General features: G+C 41.6%; 1 protein-coding gene across 4 annotated transcripts in view; it reads right to left on the bottom strand.

The window, feature by feature from the left end:
• Positions 1-1,722: 1,722 nt before the first annotated feature.
• Positions 1,723-19,426, bottom strand: part of TRPC4 (transient receptor potential cation channel subfamily C member 4) — a 229,582-nt gene continuing 211,878 nt past the window's right edge. For all 4 annotated transcript variants that reach the window (XM_059713815.1, XM_006275347.4, XM_059713884.1 and 1 more), the window contains 3 exons: positions 6,651-6,692; positions 6,144-6,233; positions 1,723-3,561 (listed from right to left, as the gene is read on the bottom strand). In XM_059713815.1, coding sequence (XP_059569798.1) covers positions 2,845-3,561; positions 6,144-6,233; positions 6,651-6,692 — 849 coding nt within the window. In that variant the 3' untranslated portion in view covers positions 1,723-2,844. The remainder of the gene's footprint in view (positions 3,562-6,143; positions 6,234-6,650; positions 6,693-19,426) is intronic.

Here is a 19,426-nt window from a genome sequence, read left to right as displayed (position 1 = left end):
AGCCATAGCCTGGAGAGGCAGAGGCAGCAAGGAGAGTACTGCCTCGTGCTGTCCCTGCACTGGTTACACTGCTGCTGGCCAGAGAACAGCAAGTGGGGCTGGCTTTTGAGGATAGCTGCCATCTGTTGGCAGCTGCAGCCAGAGCCTGGAGCTCCCCCAGGTGGTGGCAGGGGCCCATTGCAAGGAAGTGGGAATAGATTGGCAGCAGATTGGCTCCCACTTCCCTGCACATGTAGACACTTGCCCGGCACTGTTTACCCACAAGTAATTTACTCATGACTAAACTGGTGTCGTAGCAAATGCACGTGTAGACGTGGCCACTATGGAGCAAAATCTGTGATAGATTATTTCATACATTGCATCATATATATGTGAATTTACTAATAAAATATCACAAGAACATTTTTTTTAAAGCATTACAAACTTTTCTGAGTTATCTCTTACATTTGCCATCATCTTTCAACTATTTTTCTGCTGGTGTCAAGGAAAAAGGGGATTTACTGGCAAGATCTATTGATGCCATCTTAGAAAGGGCTTTATATGCATAAAGCAGAGTACAGAAACTTGTAACCCACTACATAGGAGATTGGCAAGATAGATGGAGACCATTTTGGTTTTGCTAAACCAAATTCAGTACCAGGGAAGTTAGGATTCTAGTAATTTTCTTCTTTTTTTCCTTGAACCTTAATGAAAACTAGGGTCTTATCATGGTTCTGCACTTGAAACATCTTCATCTATTGGAATAATGATAACTTTGAATGAGCCAAACAAACCACAACTATGCCAAAAAAGTGAATGTTTTGTGAACTGGATACCAATTTCTCTGCATATACTTTGCACTAATTAAAGTCCTAACAAAATGAATAGGAGCTTACTTGGTTATTTCGATTTCAGTACAGAGTTTGAAGAGTGGAGATAATAGAAGACAAATACAATTTGGTGAGGCAATACCTGGTAAAAATGCTATGACTCCTATATCATGTCAAAATAACATAAATCTGTAAATAGTTTAGGTAACTAGCCTAAAAATCAAAATATGCTAGGTGCATGACAGAATCCATTCTTTAGGACATAGTTTTAATAGAAAATATTTTAGATATGCTTGCAAAATTTGAATGGACACCGCATGCATGTTTAAAACCCACATTCGCATTCAGCACTTGAGCTTATAGAAACTCATTTTTTGTTTGCAAAACCAGGGGCATAATGATGCAGATGAGTGAAGTCATTACACACACAGGGGCAGCAGCTACTTCTAGTTGCTACTGCACTGCCAAAGCAGCTGTGTGGCTCTAATTGCACTTGTTTTTTCATGCTCCCCCTAAGCTGGTTCCTGGTATGGCTGCTCCAGTCACCCCACCCTAGATATGCCACAGTGCAAACATGTTTAGAAGAGGCACATACAAGTTTTAAGAAATTTGACTCTAATTGTATGACATTACTACAAAACAGGCAGAAGCCATCACTAACGATTTCTTCTACTTGTTCATTCCCTTTTTTTCTTGTACTTCCTATGGGTTCAGGATAAAAACTTCTATTGTGTGTTCTGGGGACCCCTTAGCATAAGACAAAATGAATAATAAAACCTATCACAATGAGTGAAATGGCTACCACACATAGGGATACACCATAGTCTCTGTTGCGGGGTGATGAGTGACTCTTCTTTAGCTCCTACTGAATGTTTTTATTTATATTTTAATAATATAGGACACCAGTCACCAATTAAAAAGAAACATACTGTTTAATTTTAAAAATACTTATTTTGACTAAGACAATAAATCACTTTTTCATTTATGAAAATACTATCAGGTTTGTATCATACAATTGAATGTCTATGTATTTGTATAAAATCATCAATTGGGCCCCCCAAACTCTGAAATGATCAGAGAACCTCTTAGATTTACCTTTAAAATATTCCTACCAGATTCTCATTGTCTGAGTATTTAGGGATGTTTTTTTCCTTTCTGAAGTGTTCTTGTTCTTAGCAAATACAACTGTATTGAAGGCAGAAGCAGTTGAACATTAAAGTGCATAGATTGTCCACATTTGGGAAAGCAAATGTTTAGAAAAGCACTACTTCTTCTGATTATGGATTATTTTGGACTAAATGGTCATCAAAATTTAAGAAGGTATAACACTGTGTTTTCTTATAAGAAAGAACATGTTTTGTACAACTTAACAAATAAACTTAAAACTTAAATATTGCCATTAACAGGGTAATAGCTATATGCTGGGAAGTAATAACTAAACAAACAAATAGGGCAATGTTTTCTAGTGTACAATAATTCATATTCTTTCAATAAATAAATAACTTATGCTTCAATTTATTTTCATGACTTTTGAAGCAAATCAAGTTTCCAGAAATTTAAATAATAGTGTTCTAACAATTAAAATAATTGTTTTGACAGGAGTTAATCATGATTATTATGCTGACCATTATCTTTAAGGAACCTAGAAAGTTGAGTGAAGGCTTACACATTTGTTAAGTTACTTTTTATTTGCATAGAAAAATATTTATCATAGGAGTTAACTATCATACGAGAGAAATTGCATTTGTTTTAATTGAAAAAGATAGCTAAAAAGTTTCTGTGGGTTATTGCAACAGTACAAGAATACAAGATGCTTCCATTTATTAAAAAAATGTAAAACAAATTGTGAAAGCTAAAGCACGCTACAAAACAGAAGGTTCCTCTATTGTCTTTCCCTCACTTAATTATGTTACAAGTTCATGTGCCACAGTTGAATACTATAAAGTGTAATTCTGCATTTGCTAATAATTTTTAAAACATTCCCAAGAAAAAGCACTATGCAAAATATATATATTTGTAAATGCTCCCTCCCATATCACAACCTTGTTATATAATCACCCTGCTCAACTGCCTCATGCTTCGTATCTGAGTCACTCCTAACATCCCATTCTTTGTCAAGACAGTCTTTTTGTGGGGATGTGCATGAGTCCTGTACCTCTGTCTTCTCATTTTCTGAAGAACAAGCATTCTCTTCACTCTGTGAATTCAAAGTCTCACTATTATTTTGCTTACTTTCTGTTAACGTGCATTCTTCGTTGAGACTTTGGACACTTAATTCACAACTCAAGGGCAGTTTTTCTTCTTCCAGTTCAGTGGCTTTCTCACATTGTTCTTCTACTTGTTGACGTGAAACTTCTTCAGAAACGGTGTATATTTTATTTGTACTCTGCTCTGTAGAGTTTGTTTTTGACCGTCTATGAAATAACCCAAAGTTCTTGATATCTGTTACAAAGTTCACCCTCTTTTGTTTCTCCTTTGTGGACTCAGGCACTATCATTGCAGATCCATTGCTCACATTATGTGGCTGAGAGGCAATGCTGGCTGAACGTGGATGAATCATTGTAGTTATGTCAAAGAGGCTGAGGTTCTTCTTCTTCACTTTCTGTTTTCCTTCACTCTCATTTTTTTCCTCAGTCTCTGACACGGAGGCAGCTTCTTTGCTGCCTTTTGAAGTCTGTAGATTAGATATCTTGTTTCCTTTTAACAGACCCAGGACTTCAAAACGAAAGCTGGAAATATCTTGCTTTAATTCCTAAAAATTTGGAAGCAACAGGAAAGAATTATTACTTTGGAACCTTTTGGCTTCTACAAATTGGTAATAAACAATCCTGATTTTTAAGTAAACAGTTACAGATAAACTTTGAAAGATGGATACTTCAGTGTCTTTGCAAACAGTGGGAGACAGAAAAGTGAAACTTGAAAGGAGAAGGTGACATCAGTGACAGGTGATGTAAATTACCCCAAATCATTCACATAAATCCCTAGTTGTGATAGGGTGAGAACTCTGCACTTAACTGTGGCCAGTTCATTAGACTGTTACCCCAGTATAGACACAGCATTTTCAGCATTTCAGTTTCAGAATTTTAGAATATGAGCTACTTGCAAAGTAGAAAGTCGCATAGGAATTTGCTGTGTTAAGGATTTTAGTAAGCGAGTAAGATAATATTGGTAGTGGAGGGATTGGGGGCGTGGGGGTGCCTAAGGGTGAATAGCACAATGGTGACCTAGTAGTGGTGGTGGCTGTGACCACTGACCTCACATACAAGTTTCATCAACAAAATCTTCAAGCCAGATATGTATTTTGTAGTGGAGAAGTTAAAATTCTTCAGGTGTAGAAATATGTCCATGTGGCACTGGAAATCCGAACACTCTTCCACACTCCAACATCAGTTTGGCACTCCTCCATACAGAAAAAAACTCTTAGCTAGTTGCTTAAGCTGACTTGGAGGAAAAGACCTGGTCACCATCATTGGCAAACTCTTGATTCAAGGATGATCTCTCTCATGGGTCATTGATGGATCTTGAGATTATTTAAGAGTCTAATCTTTGAGTCACAGATCTGTCCACAGAAGTTGCGGTTCTTTCCACAGGGGAAAGTAGGCTGCAGGCTGGGATTCCTTTCCTTTTCCTTCCTCCACTCTCTTTTCTGCTTTGAGGGCAAGACACTTTAACACAAAACAAGCTGCTACTTGGTTGAAGTTGCAGCACTATTGGGGGTTTGTTGGCAGTCAGCTCCTACAACTCTTGATGTTGGCATCTGTTTTTCTGAGGTAGGCTTCCAATGTGTCCTTGGAGGATTTCTCTTAAGCACGGTGAGATCTCAAGCCATAATTAAGATGGGATTAGAGCACTTGTTTTGGGAGTCAAGAGTCAGACATCTGCACACAATGTCCAGTCCAGTGAAGTTGGTGCATGGATCACTGTATTTGCATGGCAATCTTCCTATCTGATATGGAGAATTTTTTGGAGGCATCATTGGTGATACCTCTCCATGCTCTTGAGATGACAATAGTAGGTCACCCACATTTTTCAGCTGTAGGGGAGAGTGAGAATGATGACTGCACTGTAAAACTGGATTTTGGTGTCTTTCCAGAAATCATGATGAATAAATATTTGTTGAAGCAATTTCCCAAAGGAGGCACTTGCACACACCAGATCCTGTGCTGGATATCCTCATCAGTGTTCTCTCTCTAAGGAAGGTAGCTACTGAGATAGGGAAAGTAACCGACTACTTCTTTCCCTTGATGGTACTTTGAGGGGGAAGGAGAGTATGTTTGGTGTTCGGTGTTTCAGAGCAAGCGGGATGTTCAAAATGGATCTGACAAGATAGTCATGTGATACAAACATCCATTCGATCACAGGTTCTAACAATAACATAGTTGAGGAGGTGCCAGTGCTTAGAGTGAAAGTATCTCTAGGTGGTCTTGTATTTGTCACTCTGTCTGAAGATGGTGTTCATGATGACAAGACCGTGTCCTACACATTTGTTCAAGAGAAGGATGCCACTGGAGTTGCCTTTCCCTTTTTCTCCCTTTCCAATAGTGACTCTCCAGAGTTCCGGGTCATGTCTGATTCTGACTAAGGATAATGATCTTATCCTCATTGTGAGTATTAGTCAGAAGGTCGTCAAGGTTGGAGTAGAACTGTTCTTTTACATTATCGTTAGCATCAAGCGTTGGGGGATATGCACTGATGACAGTAGTGTATTGTTTGTTACTGACCTCAAGACAGAGGGTCATAAGACATTCATTAATACCCACAGTCAGCTCCGTAAGTTTACTGATGAGCAGATTTTTGATGGCAAAGCTGACACTGTGAATGCATCTGTCCTGGGCTGGTTTTCCAACTTAGAAGAAAGTGTAGCCTCCACTCTCTACCCTCACCTGCAACTCAATCAGTCATCTTGTCTCACTCATCTGTAAATGCTGATGTTGTATTTTACTAGTTCCCTAGAGATTATGATAATCCTGTCTGGTCATTCATTGTCTTAGTTCTATATCAAGGTGCAAATGTTCCATGTTGTGAAAATCTTTGTCTTCTTATGTTTTCAACCTCAGAGTGATCCCACTGAATGCGGTTACCCAGCCATGAGCAGGTAAAATAGCCTAGCTGTAGGGCACCTTTTCTAGCCTCTTCACCATGCAGGGTTATATACACATAAAAGGACTGTAAAAGATTAATGTCATTAAATGTACATGAAATTCTGCATGAAGTATATGCGTAATCAAATAGGCCACACAAGTTGTGTTCTCAGGAAAATATGGTACTCATCTGAATTTATGCTTAGTTGTCATTTGCTATTTGCTTATAGTTATAATCATAAAAAGTAATCACCTTAAAATTCTCCTCTGTGAGGCCTTCTTCAGTCTTGGCATCTCTTATCATTGCTGCAACATATCTCTTAACCAAATTTCTCATAACTTCCTAAAAGATTAAAAAGATCATGTTAATCTAGTTGGTAATTCTAATTGGACATACATTCATTAAACCAATTGGATTTGGTGGCCTTCCTTCCTTGCTTTTTATAAATTTTATACTTCCTAGAGTTGGACAACATTTTGCATCAAAATGGTCCTCCCCCTACCCCCCATGGAAATGGGTTTTTTTACTAAAATATTATTTTGGGAAAAAAATCTATAATTATGCAAAAAATCACAAATACTTCAAATGGTTTTGTTGTAAAGGAAAAAAGTGAAAATATTTTTGTGATAAACAAGATAAGGTTAGCATTTTCTATGACATTTTTGGATTTTTTTTTTTTGGCTTTTGTAAACATTGATGTGAAAAATCACATTCTAATCAGCTCTTAAAATGACCAGAAATTAAAATATGGGTGTTTACCTGATATTGATGATGTCTTCTCAAATTATCAGCTGCGCGCCTCTGAAAAGAAAAATGTTTGAGACAATGAATGGTATTAATGGTAGTAAAACATTTACAGATGGTAGCCTGTAGTGCTCTGTATTGCATTACTGTTAATCAGGTGATTGGGAAGCCTGGTTCAGGCTCTTCAGATAAGTTCCCAGAGGTGGTGAAAGGCCCATCCTAGACAGGAGTTGAACAAGAGTGAGGGCTGTTTTACATTAAAAGCACATCTACATTTTCTATGTTCTGACAAAAGAAGCTCTTTTCCAGCACCAGATCAAGCATACTGGGAATGGGGGGGGCAGTCTTCAGTTCTCCTAAATCACTATCATGGGTATGTATATAGTGGCCATATCATTGACACAAATCATAAGATTTTTGCTTTAACTAAAAATAAACTCTGCATAAAGGGAGAAAGTGGAGGGACCAAAATTATTATTCAAAGCTTGGAAAGTAGTTACATATAGCCCCCATGCATTCCCTATAGTTTAAAAAGTGTATTCTACCACCATACCCCTACTTCATTCTTGCCTCCTCATGCCATGAAAGAAACTCCAAGAATCTATTGCACACTATGTGAGAATGCAGTTTCTAAGAGCAACAGTAAGATTGAGCTCTGAATCGATGAGCCATAGGTCAGACACAATACATAAAAGCGTATCTATATGACCAGAAGGACAATGACTTTGATATTTGACAAGCAAAAAAAAATGTTGGTAGGATGAAATGAGCTAAATCTAGCACTGTTTGTACTGAAATACCTAATGGGTTTCAGGAAGAATAGTAAAAATAATGTAATTTCTTGTTCAGCTGATAAAATAATTATGCCTTTAATAACAATTTGAGTATTTGTTTTTTCTTTATTTTTGGGTGTGCCAAGTTAGTCGGGGAGATCTCCTTTGATTTTAACTCCTATGTTTGCAACCTGAAAGGTGCCTAATTTTTTTGGAAAATAAACTTGCAATGTTGTGTTGCCTTAACATGAAAACTAAGCACACAACCGGATAAAATACAACATAATTCTATAATAAATTAGGCACATTCATATACCCTCTACTGTGCTTGTATTGATGGACTAATCTGTAATTTATTTATGACTGGTAATGTTTCTATGGTAGTAGTTTCCAGTCTGTTCTTGGATTTGTCTCTTTTAACTTACTGCAATCATGATGAGACACTAGGATGGTGTAGGGCTTGATGGGGGAATTGCATGCATTTAGCTTGTCTAAGTAAACACTGTAGGCAATGGCTTCCTAAGTGGGCAGCTTTGCTTTAGATTCACTGTTGCTCTCCCAGATAAGATGTCTGTGTCTTATGTCAGTATATTGTGCATGCTAAATATATGTTGCAATACCACTCATAACTTAGTTACCTCAAGAGTGGGGGAAATGCTTAGCATTTAGTCAAATATGCCCAAAGTACAACATTTACAGTTGAAGGGATGGTGCCCTCCCCCACCCTACAATAAAGCAGGTTTTAGTTTTGCACTATTTCAAATTGGGCCACAAGATGGGGGTATCTCATTCCTGTTGAAAGGAAATCCCAAGAACATGTAAGTCCACGGTGACAAATCTGACTTGCAGGTAATGAACTAAGAATCACATAAAGATATAACAGGTGCATGTAACTCTGGGTAAAGATGGTGAGCCTAATAAAGAAATAAATAAATAATTCTGCCTCCCACTTTGTAGAAAACACACCACTATGGATCACTTCTCTGACTTTATATTACAGTAAAATGCAAAATAAACACAGCAGCTGAATTTTGTCCCCATTTCAGCTCCTGCTGTTGAAGTACAAGATCACATGAATCAGGCTGGTCTGATCTTGCACTAGCTGAAGTCAATAGCAATATTTCAAGCAGCACAAGACAAGGTTTTAGCACACAACACAGAAATGTGGGACTTTGGCTGACGGTTCTAACATATTTCATAGTTTCATAGTAGTTAGGGGTCAGAAGGGACCTGAACAGATCATCTAGTCTAACCCGCTGCCACTGGTTGGAGCACATGCTGGGATCACACAACCCCAGACAGGTGTTCATCCAACCTCTTTTTGAATTTACCGAAGGTAGGAGCGAGGACCACTTCCCTAGGATGTTGGTTCCAGATCCTAGCTACCCTGACAGTGAAATAGTGCCTCCTAATCAACTTGAACCTATTCTCCAGCAACTTCTGGCCATTGTTCCTTGTCACCCCAGGTGCTGCTGTGGGGAATAGGACTTTTCCTATTTGCTGCTGATCTCCCCTACCGAGTTTGTAGGCAGCTACCAAATCTCCCCTCAGTCTCCTCTTGCTGAGGCTGAACAGGTTCAGGTCCCTCAGCCTTTCCTTATAGGGCCTGCCCTGTTGCCCTCCAAACAAGCGGGTGGCCCTTCTCTGAACCCTCTCAAGGCAGGCCACATCCTTCTTAAAGTGCAGTGCCCAGAACTGGACACAGTACTCCAGTTGAGGCTGGACCAATGTTGCGCAGAGGGGGAGTATCACCCCTCTGGACTAGCTTGAGATGCATCTTTGGATGCACGACAAGGCGCGGTTGGCTTTGCTGGCTGCTGGCTGGCATTGGCGGCTCACATTCACCTTGGAGTCAATAATGACTCCAAGATCCCTTTCTGCCTCTGTACTCACAAGGGGGGAGCTCCCCAGCTTGTATGTATGCTGTGGATTCCTTCTCCCCAGGTGCAGCACCCTGCATTTATCTACATTGAACCCCATCCTATTACCATCCACCCATTTCTGTAGTCTGTCTAAGTCTAATTGCAGCCTCTCTCTCCCTTCGAGCGTGCCTACTTCTCCCCACATCTTGGCATCAATGGCAAACTTGGACAATGTGTTTTCGATCCTCTCGTCCAAGTCGCTGATGAAGATGTTGAACAGTGTAGGCCCCAGGACCGAGCCCTGGGGGACCCCACTGCTCACATCCCGCCAGGTCAAGTATGACCCATCTACCACTGCTCTGGGTGCGCCCCATCAGCCAATTTTTGACCCATCCAACTGTGTAGGCATCAATGCCACAGTCGCTCAGTTTATTAATGAGAATGGGGTGAGAAACAGTGTCAAAGGCCTTCTTAAAGTCCAGAAAGACTATGTCCACAGCGACACCATCATCCAGGGATTTAGTTATCTGGTCATAAAAAGCCATCAGGTTGGTCTGGCAGGACCTGCCTTCAATGAACCCATGTTGATTTCCCCTGAGCATGATCTCCCCTGCTGGCCCCTCACAGATGTGCTCCTTGATAATTTTTTCAAGGATTTTCCTCAAGACCAATGTGAGGCTTATGGGCCTATAGTTTCCTGGGTCCTCCTTCCTCCCTTTCTTATAGATGGGGACCACATTAGCTAGTTTCCAATCTCTGGGCACCTGGCCCGTGGATCATGATCGCTCATACAGCTGGGCCAAGGGCACAGCAATGACCCCCGCCAGCTCCCTCAACACCCGTGGGTGGAGGACATCAGGGCCTGGAGATTTAGAAACATCCAGCCCGTCCAGAAGATCCCTAACTACTTCTGCACAGACCCAAGGCCTGGCAGTACTGTCCTCAAGATTGCCCCTACTTGTGGTGGGAGAGCTGTCCTGTTCCCTGTCCAAGAAAACAGAGGCAAAGAACTTGTTAAAGATTTCGGCTTTCTCGTCTGGCGTAGCCACAAGGTTACCATTTGAGTCTAACAGGGGCCCTACATTACTCGGTGCCTGCTTCTTACTCCCAATGTATTTGAAGAAGGACTTTTTGTTGTCCTTAATCCTGGTCGCTAGCCTGAGCTCCACCCCCTCCTTGGCCTTCCTAATGGCCCTCCTACACTCACGGGCCAAGGAGGAGTATTCCTCCTTGGTGATAGCCCCTCTCTTTCAGTGGGTGTACGCCTCCCTTTTGGCCCTCAGGCATTCCGGAATGCCTTTGCTGAGCCATGGGGGTTTCAGAGCACTCTTACCCCCCTTCTTTCTCTCAGGGACTGTCCACACTGAGCCTGGAGGATCGTCCCCTTAAGGTACAACCATCCCTCATGGATTCCCATATCCTCTACCTTTTAGGCCCTCAGTGCCTCCCCCACTAATCTCCTAAATTCGTTGAAGTTGGCCCTTCTGAAGTCAGGGGCTGTAGTCTTGGTATAAGCCCTCAACACCCTGAGCTGGATGGTGAATTCCAGCAGGCAATGATCACTGTCACCCAGGTAGTCAAAGACCTGCAGTCCCCTCACCAGGTCATCCCCAGTGGCCAAGACCAAGTCCAGCAAGGCATCTCCCCTAGTGGGGCTGTGCACCTCCTGGATAAGGTAATTTATCCATGTTGGATTTGTCCATGTAAATATTCCCAGAATATTTCTACTACAGCTACAATAGTCCTTTATTTATAGTACTAGAAATCTGAAGAATATGTTTGTGTGTGTGTGTGCATGCATACACATAGACACATAGATTTCATACATTTCATAGACATTAGGGCTGGAAGGGGCCTTGTGAGATCATTGGGTCCAGCCCCCTGCCCAAGGAGTAGCAAGTTAGCTAGGGTCAGATCACCCCAGCAAGATAAGAATCCAGGTGTTTCTTAAATATATCCAGAGTAGCTGGAGACTTGGATGGTAAAGAAGTTTTTCCTTATGTCCAGTCTAAAATGGTCTTCCAGCTGGTTGTGACTGTTAGACCTTGTCTTACTTTGGGGTGCCCTGGTGAGCAAACATTCTCCCAGTTCCTGATGCACACCCCTTATATACTTATAGTCTGCCACCAAGTCATCCCTGAGCCGTCACTTTTCTTGACCTCTAATCATGGATCTCTCTCTCCTCTGGACTCTCTCAAGCTACTTCACATCCTTTCTAAAGAGTGGAGCCCAGAATTGGAAGCAGTACTCCACCTGTGGCCTCACCAAGGCTAAAAAAAGCAGGATAATGACTTCTTGGGTCTTGCTTGAGATGCATCGATAGGTGCAAGCCAGGGTTTTATTTGCCTTGCCAGCTGCAGCATCCCAGTGGTAGCTTATGTTTATCTTGTGGTCAGTCATGACCCCCAAGTCTCTTTTGGTCATGGTTCTAGTGAGAGTAGTACTGCCAAGCCTATAAGTATGATGTGGGATTTTTCTTCTGAGGTGGGGCACCTTGCATTTCTGTGTGTTGAATGTGATCAAGTTTTGATCAGCCCACCATAGAGTCTGTCCAGGTCAGCCTGAATTGTCAGCCTATCCTCTAGAGTGACTGCACTTCTCCATAATTTGGTGTCATCCATGAACTTAGCCAGTCCACTTCCAACACCTGAATCCAACTCATTTATAAATCTATTAAAGAGTACCGGTCCGAGTATTGAGCCCTGGAGGACATCACTGGTCACTATGTGCTATGTTGACTTGGTTCTATCAACTACCACTCTCTGAGTCCAACCTCAGAGCCAGTTCTGCAGCCATCGGACCATAAGGATGTTGAGGCTGCAGTACCCCAATTTTACCATGAGGACTTCATGGGAAATGAAGTCAAAGGCTTTTCTGAAATCTAAATATATGACATCAACCTCTTCTCCTTTGTCCAGGTCATGTGTCACTTGGTCATAGGAGAAATGCGGTTGGTTAGGCAAGACTTACCCACAATGAAGCCATGTTGGCTATCTCTCAGAACGTTGCCTTATGTTAGCCTGTTGTTGATGGTTTCTTTGATGATTTTTTCCAAGATCTTTCCAGGGATTAAGGTCAAACTGATTGGCCTGTAGGTTTCTGGATCTTCCCTCTTTCCCTTCTTGAAGATAGGCACCACATTGGCCTTCTTCCAATCTTTAGGCACCTCTACCAAGCACCACGAGTTGTCATATATCTGCACCATTGGTTGTGCTATGATGTTAGCCAACTCTTTTAGCACTCTTGTGTCTATTCCATATGTGCCAGCTGACTTGTGGATGTCCAGCCTCTCAAGATGTTCCCTCACAAGATCGTTGCCAATTATCGGTGTATGACTGCCTGTACCCTGGTAGTCCTGAGTCCTGTCAGGCAGGGTGATCCCCTTGGGCTGGTGGAAAACCAATGCAAAGTAATCATTGAGGAGATTAGCTTTTTCCTGGGTCTCGGTTGTCAGCTGCCTCATTTGGTTCAGCAAGGGTCCGATGCTGCCCTTGTTTTTTTTCCGACTTCCCACATATTTGAAGATGGACTTTTTATTGCCCTTGATTCTGATAGCCAGCTTGAGTTCGGCTTCAGCCTTAGCTTTTCTAGTCTGCTCCCTATGGATATGAGCCAGTAATGCGTAATCCTCTTTAGTGGTACTTCCTGACTTCAATTCCTTATAGGCTTCTCTTTTCAGATTCAGGAGGTCAATGAGTTCCCTGGGGGTCTCCCAGCCCTTTTGCTACCTTTCCCATGGAACGGAATGGATTTCCCTTGTGCTTTTAGGATCACGTCTTTAAGAAGCAACCACTCATCATGGACTCCCCTTCCTGTCAGATCAGGGTCTCTCAGGGCCTCAACAACCAACCTCCTGAGCTTGTGAAAGTCAGCTTTCCTAAAGTTGAGGATTTTTGCATTGCTGACTGATTTGCCAGCTTTGCGAAGGATAGAGAAAGTGATCAACTCATGATCACTGTCACCAAGCTTCCCTTTGATGTTTAGGTCGCTGATTAGATCATCCCCTTTGGCCAGTACCAGATCCAGCAGTATCTTACTTGTTGTCGGCCCACAGACCTCTTGAGTCAAATAGAGCTCATCACTGCAAGTGAGGAAGCTTTGCAACTGATCAGATTAGGCTAAATGCTCTTCCCATGAGATGTCAGGGAGGTTGCAGTTGCCCATGGTGACCATGCCCTGAGAGTGTAGGGCATCTGAAAGTGTCCTAGTGAATTCATGGTCAAGCTCTTCCTCCTGGTTAGGAGGTCTGTAATAGACTCCTACATTTCTATCCCCTTCACCACATTCACTCCATATTCTAACCCAGAGGGTCTCAAGTCACCCTCCTTGGTGCTAATCTCTGCTTATAGAGAAGTGTACTGCTCCTTCACATAGAGAGCTACAACCCTGCCCTTCCTTGCAACACAATCCCTTCTGTACAAGGTACAGTCATCAATAACTGTGGTCTAGTCATAGGTGGAGTCCCACCAGGTCTTAATTTATTCCTATGAGATTGTATTCATTTTTGCTTAGCAGAAGGGCCAGTTTCTCCTGTTTGTTCCCCATACTCCTGGCATTTGTGTACAGGCAGCTAAGCCTCCCTTTGGAAGCCCTGGACTTCCCTGTCCTCTCATAAGAAGCCTGTCCTAGGGCTGGGGTAGGAGTGAGTTTCTTTGTGTTTCCCGACCACTGATTCTGTGGTTATCACTTCCAGGACTTGCACTAGTGATTGTCTGCCTGTGCCTCAGTGATCTTAGTTTAAAGCCCTGTCAAGCAGGTCAGCCATTCTGGCCAAAAAGAGCTTCTTATAATCAACTTGTATTCAAGGCTTCTGTTATCATTGCCCTAATAAAATGCTCAAATTCCTCCCCATTTTCTTCCTCCTCACAGTAAAACAAATTCTCACTCATACCCATTTGTAAACCACCTATTCAGTGCAAAGAGCACAGAAATCAGACAAACATAGAGTGACCATAATCATTTGAGGGAAATCTGGGACAGAGTAAAGAAATCTGAGCCAGCAGAGGCTTCCAGGGGGTGCCAGAGTATGTGCACACACACACGGCCTGACTCCACAGCTCCCAGGAGTGGGGCCAGGTAGGACACACACACACACACACACACACACACACACACACACACACGACCCTGTGGCTCCCATGAGTGGAGCCAGGCAGGGCAGCATGGGACACTCATACACATGTGCACACAACCCTGACACATGCACATATAGCCCTGACCCTGCAGATCCCCAAGTATACCCTGCTCCCTTGCTTGACTCTACTGGGCAAGCAACTCTGCTCAGAGCCCAGCAGAGTCCAGACCAGGGAACAACCCATTGACTGGGCTCCCTGGAGAAAACTGAAGCAAAAGTCCTGGATTGGCATGAACCTGCCCACACGTGCCTAGCTACTGAGTCAGGAGCCGCACATACGAGTGGGTTCCCACCAATCCGAGACTTTGGATTCCATTTTCTCTAACGACCAGAATGCTTAGATAGACTCTGAAATCCAGAACTGTCCTAGCCAATCTGAGACATATGATCACGCCAGACATACATCTCTCCCTCCTTACTTGTTGCATAACTTTTACTCACTTTAGTGCATTTGCCCCTTGCCTACCTCTCTTATGGTCCTATAGACACTCATAATAGTTTTCTCCTAACTCTCGCATCCCACATTAGGCTGAAAAGAGTGAGACGTGGGCCAGAGGTAAGTGAGGGTTTCCAACAGGGTAAGAATGGTCAATTCAGACCACAGAGCTGCCTTGCCTTCCTCTCTGAAAAACTTTCTGTGATCTTCCACATTACTACCCCCATCACTTCTCATCCCCACCGTACAAAAACAACCAAACAAACGAAACCCTAGGAAGATCCTATGAGTTATCTGTTAAAGAAATCACCAATTAATAGCTTCTAATTTTGATTGTCTTGTTTGTTCAGTAGCTTAAATTTAGATGGCCAAGGTGTGTATTTTAAGTTAAGACCCAGACTTTTGTAAATGCTGGCCCTGGTACCTGACTTGAGGCACTAAATACCTGCAACTGAAACTGAAGCCACTTTCTAAGTTCTTAAGACAGTGTGTCAAAAACTGAGATCACAATCAATAATTTGTCCCTGAATCACTAAAACTAAAATTACATCCCAAAGGTAAGAATGTTTTCTTTGGATGGATTACATAGACTCTTTCTTCCCAGCCTAGCTATGGCTAAAACTTTCATTGGCACTTCACGCACAGCTTGCCTTTTGCTGTGAAGAAACCTAAATTAGGAAGAGTTGGAGGTTCAAGTTTTAACTTTTTAAATAAAGTTTAAAATTAACATTGCTGCCATCAAGGTTGAAAGCTTAAGAAAAAACACTTATCAAACATTAACTCCCTAAAAAGGTGATGTTTTCCATAATTCTTTGTTTTGTGCTACACATAGACTTAGATCATTTTTAGTAATTGTTTCCTTTTAAATAAGAAAGTGAGAGAATCCAAGAGCCTGTGATTTAGGTTTTTTTTATGACTTCATTTTTCATTTAAGAAAAATTAACACTCAAAGCAGTTACTTAGCCATGTGGGTGATATGCTGCTGAAAACTGTAAGTCAAAAAGAGGCTAAGGGCAAAAAGTTAAACATATTTAATAACTGTAGCTTGGAAAGGCATGGTCTTGTGATTAAGGTACTGCACTGGGTCACAGGACACGTAAATTACTTTCCTGGCTCTGTCACAAATCTCTGGTATGATTCTAGGCAAGTCACTTAGTCTCTGGCAATCTTTAAATATCTGTGCCCTTTGTCACTAATTTACACTATATAGGATAGAGATTGTCTTTTGCTAAGTGGTTGTACATGGCCCAAACATAAAGGGCAACTAAGCTGATCTCATGGCTTCTAAACGCTACTTTAGTACCAGCAGTAATCATTCAATGCAACCTCCCTGTTCACACAGTTGCGAACCAGTCAAGCTTGGCAGAAAAATCAATTTAACCATCAGAAAAATAATGCTATATACTTTTTAAAGTTACATAATTTTTTTTTTTTTGGTCCATAGTTCTGGCCTATAAAAGTAGAGTTCGAACTGAAAGGTCTGTCCTTACCTTCAAAAAGCTGACTGGTCTGTGTTTATAATGCCTACAAATTTGTCTAAGTTCTGAGACATTATATTCTCCTTAGATACAATGATGTTTTGCAGGGCAAAGCTTCTCTCAGTGCTGCAGACAAAGCTTTTCCTTGGACTGGGCCAGGCGATTTCAGATTTAAAGCCAATAATCACGAAACACTTCCACTTTCCATTCCAACTCTGAAGTGTGCTCTTTTGACTTAACCTTCACTAACACAGGCACATAGCATAACCAACATAAAATACACATATGAACTGAAATCATAATATATTTTCTGTCTTGGATAAAGAAAGATAAAAGAAGGAGGAAAGCAGGGACATTATATAACGGGTGGTATTCATATCAGGTAAGGCATTTCTTGAAGGGACTAGATGCTATAGTGATGATGGTGGTTAAAATAACTTGAACAGAAAAAATGAGTAACAGAAACATGAAATATTTATGGTTACCATATTGAATCCCTTCAAAATATTTTAAAATTTAAAGTTAGGGATGAGATATCTGAATTCTGGGGATTGATCAGATGCATAATACCCTCCCTGAAATTTCATCCAACATCAAGAAACAAATCTGGATAATGAAACATCTCAAAGATTTTGGTTAGCTGAGTGCAGCAATCTTGATATACCCCAAATGATTGGCCAGCCTGGAAAATTTTGGCCTAAATTGATATTGTTCTACAAATTTGTAGTTTACTGGCTATAAATTTATCTCTGTTTGAGCTATGACATATAGCCAAAACAACAGTACATTGGGAATCTCAGATTTATTTGAAAAAAGTATTAATATCAGTTTATGGTATTAAAGACAATAATTTATATATCTTGATATGTCAAATAATAGGGGAAAACACTGTTGACATTTTAAAAGATAAAAGACTTCCCTCAACAATGGAGGCCAAGTGCTGGTAAATTATATTTGAACATTAGCAGCCTTTCTGCATTGTCTGGGAACAAGTTACCCCTGTGAATGGAGTTGAACTAATTAGTATAGCTGAAGAGCCTGATGCTTCAAGGAAATATCAAGCAATCAGAGACAGATTTAGTAAGTAAACTGCCCTGTGTTTTCTGACCCCATCAAATCAGCTGCCACAGTAAAGTGGACTCTGACAAAAACAGAGAACAAACATTCAAGAAAAATGAGAACTAACCAGGCAAACACAGCTTGGCTGGTGCAGAGAAGTGTGTAGAATATTTACAGGTGCACCCTGCATGGCCCAATCCACTGCACTGAGGCTTGAGTCACCCTTTCTGGAAAGCACATGGCTTCTCATTGGAGGTGTGGGAGCAGCTTTTATGTTCTTCTAAATTCCACAAGTATTCAACAGGTAATAGCCTAAAAGGAGGGCTGGTTAGTCAGCCCCCAGAGGTGACTATACTGTTCATCTTGCTTTTTCTGCTAATGCTACTCTTTTTTTAGGACTGTACAACTAAACAACACTGCAGATGGTCCTTCCAATCAGTCTCTTCTGCAAGCATCTCTGCTCATGTTTACCTTAATGAGAGAGAGAATAACTTCTACTCACGCTTCTGGCCACATATCCTCTGACGGCAGCTCTGTACATGTAGGTCAAAATTCTATTCTGCCAAAGTCTAAGGAATTCGCCTCCACTTAACCCAAAATATGCATCTAGCTCAGGAAAACAAAATGATTCCATGCAGGGAGGTACAAATCTTTCAATGACTACCCTCCATCATGTACAGCCTCTATCATGTTGGGATCCCGCTGAATCCTGCTGGCTAATTATGCTGTGGGAGATGTCTTACTGGGATCCAGCTCTTCAGATGGACAGCAACACTGAATTCCATGAGAGTAAAGCAGGGGTGGGCAAAATGAGGCCCACCAGGCAATTCTATCCGGCCGTGGGGCCCCCCCAAAATCTAGAAAATGAATATTTATTTGGCCCTGGCTGCCTGTCATGTGGCTTGCCAAAACTCAGTAAGCAGCCCTCCACCCGAAATAATTGGCTGCCCCTGGAGTAGAGAGAGAAAGCTGGAGGTGGTACTAGCTCTTCCCATCTGTTGTCTAATTTAGTGGTTAAGGTACTTACCCAGAAAGTGGGTGGAACCTCAGGAGTTTTGAACCCACATCCCCTTATGCAGGAGAATATCCTGAGTGCTAGGCAGGACTGAGAACATTCTCCATCTCTCCTCCTATAGGTGGGCCATTGAGCAGCCAAACATAAAAATTCGTACTGCCAGAAGGAGAGCAAACCGAAGGAATCTTACCAAGTGAAATGAGTTCTGGCCCCTGCTGTTTATCCATTTTATCTAATCGCTTAAGCAAAAGGCTTAAAAAAAAAGCATTGGGAGCAGAGAGCAGGGGATCTGAGGGCTAAATCTGAGTTCTTCCACTTCTGTGGTTAAGTGCCACCAAGCTATTCAGCAAAATGCAGGCAACACCAGTTCCCTTTTTCCAGTAACTCTTAATATTTCTCTATTAAGGACATAGAGACTTTTTCAGAGTTTTCATACTTTCTCAGACTGAGTTGGATCACCACAGAAGTTAGAGAGGTAAATGCTTATGAAGTTGTTCTGGAACACTTCTGAGCAAAAGCAGTAGTCTAAGTCTAATTACCTTATGAACTTTCTCAGGCCAAATTGAAGGTGGCCTAAGGAATCTAGGAATCCTAGGAGTTTTGTGGCTGCTGAGTAGCATGCAAGAGAATCATGTGTAGTGACTTAGCTGACTGCAAGTAACATGCGTGCCTCTTAGGTCACTGACAGATATTCAATTAACGGTGCAATGGGATCTAATCCACAATCCCAACAATCATGCCACCTGTAAACACACCCGCTGTGTACCATTTTTCTAAACTCCAAGCTGCTGGTGATATTTATAGGAGCTATAGAAGCATAAGTTATGTTTCTTCCCACTTACTTGGTATATCTACACAAGATGCTGACTGCGTAGTTGCTGAAAAATTCTGTGCCGTATCACGTCACAGCAAAGATGGTGCTAATACGCTACAGTGCAGTATTATTAGGCTACTGTGCAGTAGTGTCACCTAAAAGACATTTGCTGGCTTGACTGTGCAGTAACTCCAGCTACACAGTACAGTTACTCCAGTTA

The sequence above is a fragment of the Alligator mississippiensis genome, chromosome 1 (assembly GCF_030867095.1).
Source record: "Alligator mississippiensis isolate rAllMis1 chromosome 1, rAllMis1, whole genome shotgun sequence".
Classification (NCBI taxonomy): domain Eukaryota; kingdom Metazoa; phylum Chordata; order Crocodylia; family Alligatoridae; genus Alligator; species Alligator mississippiensis.
This window is presented reverse-complemented; position numbering and strand designations above follow the sequence as displayed.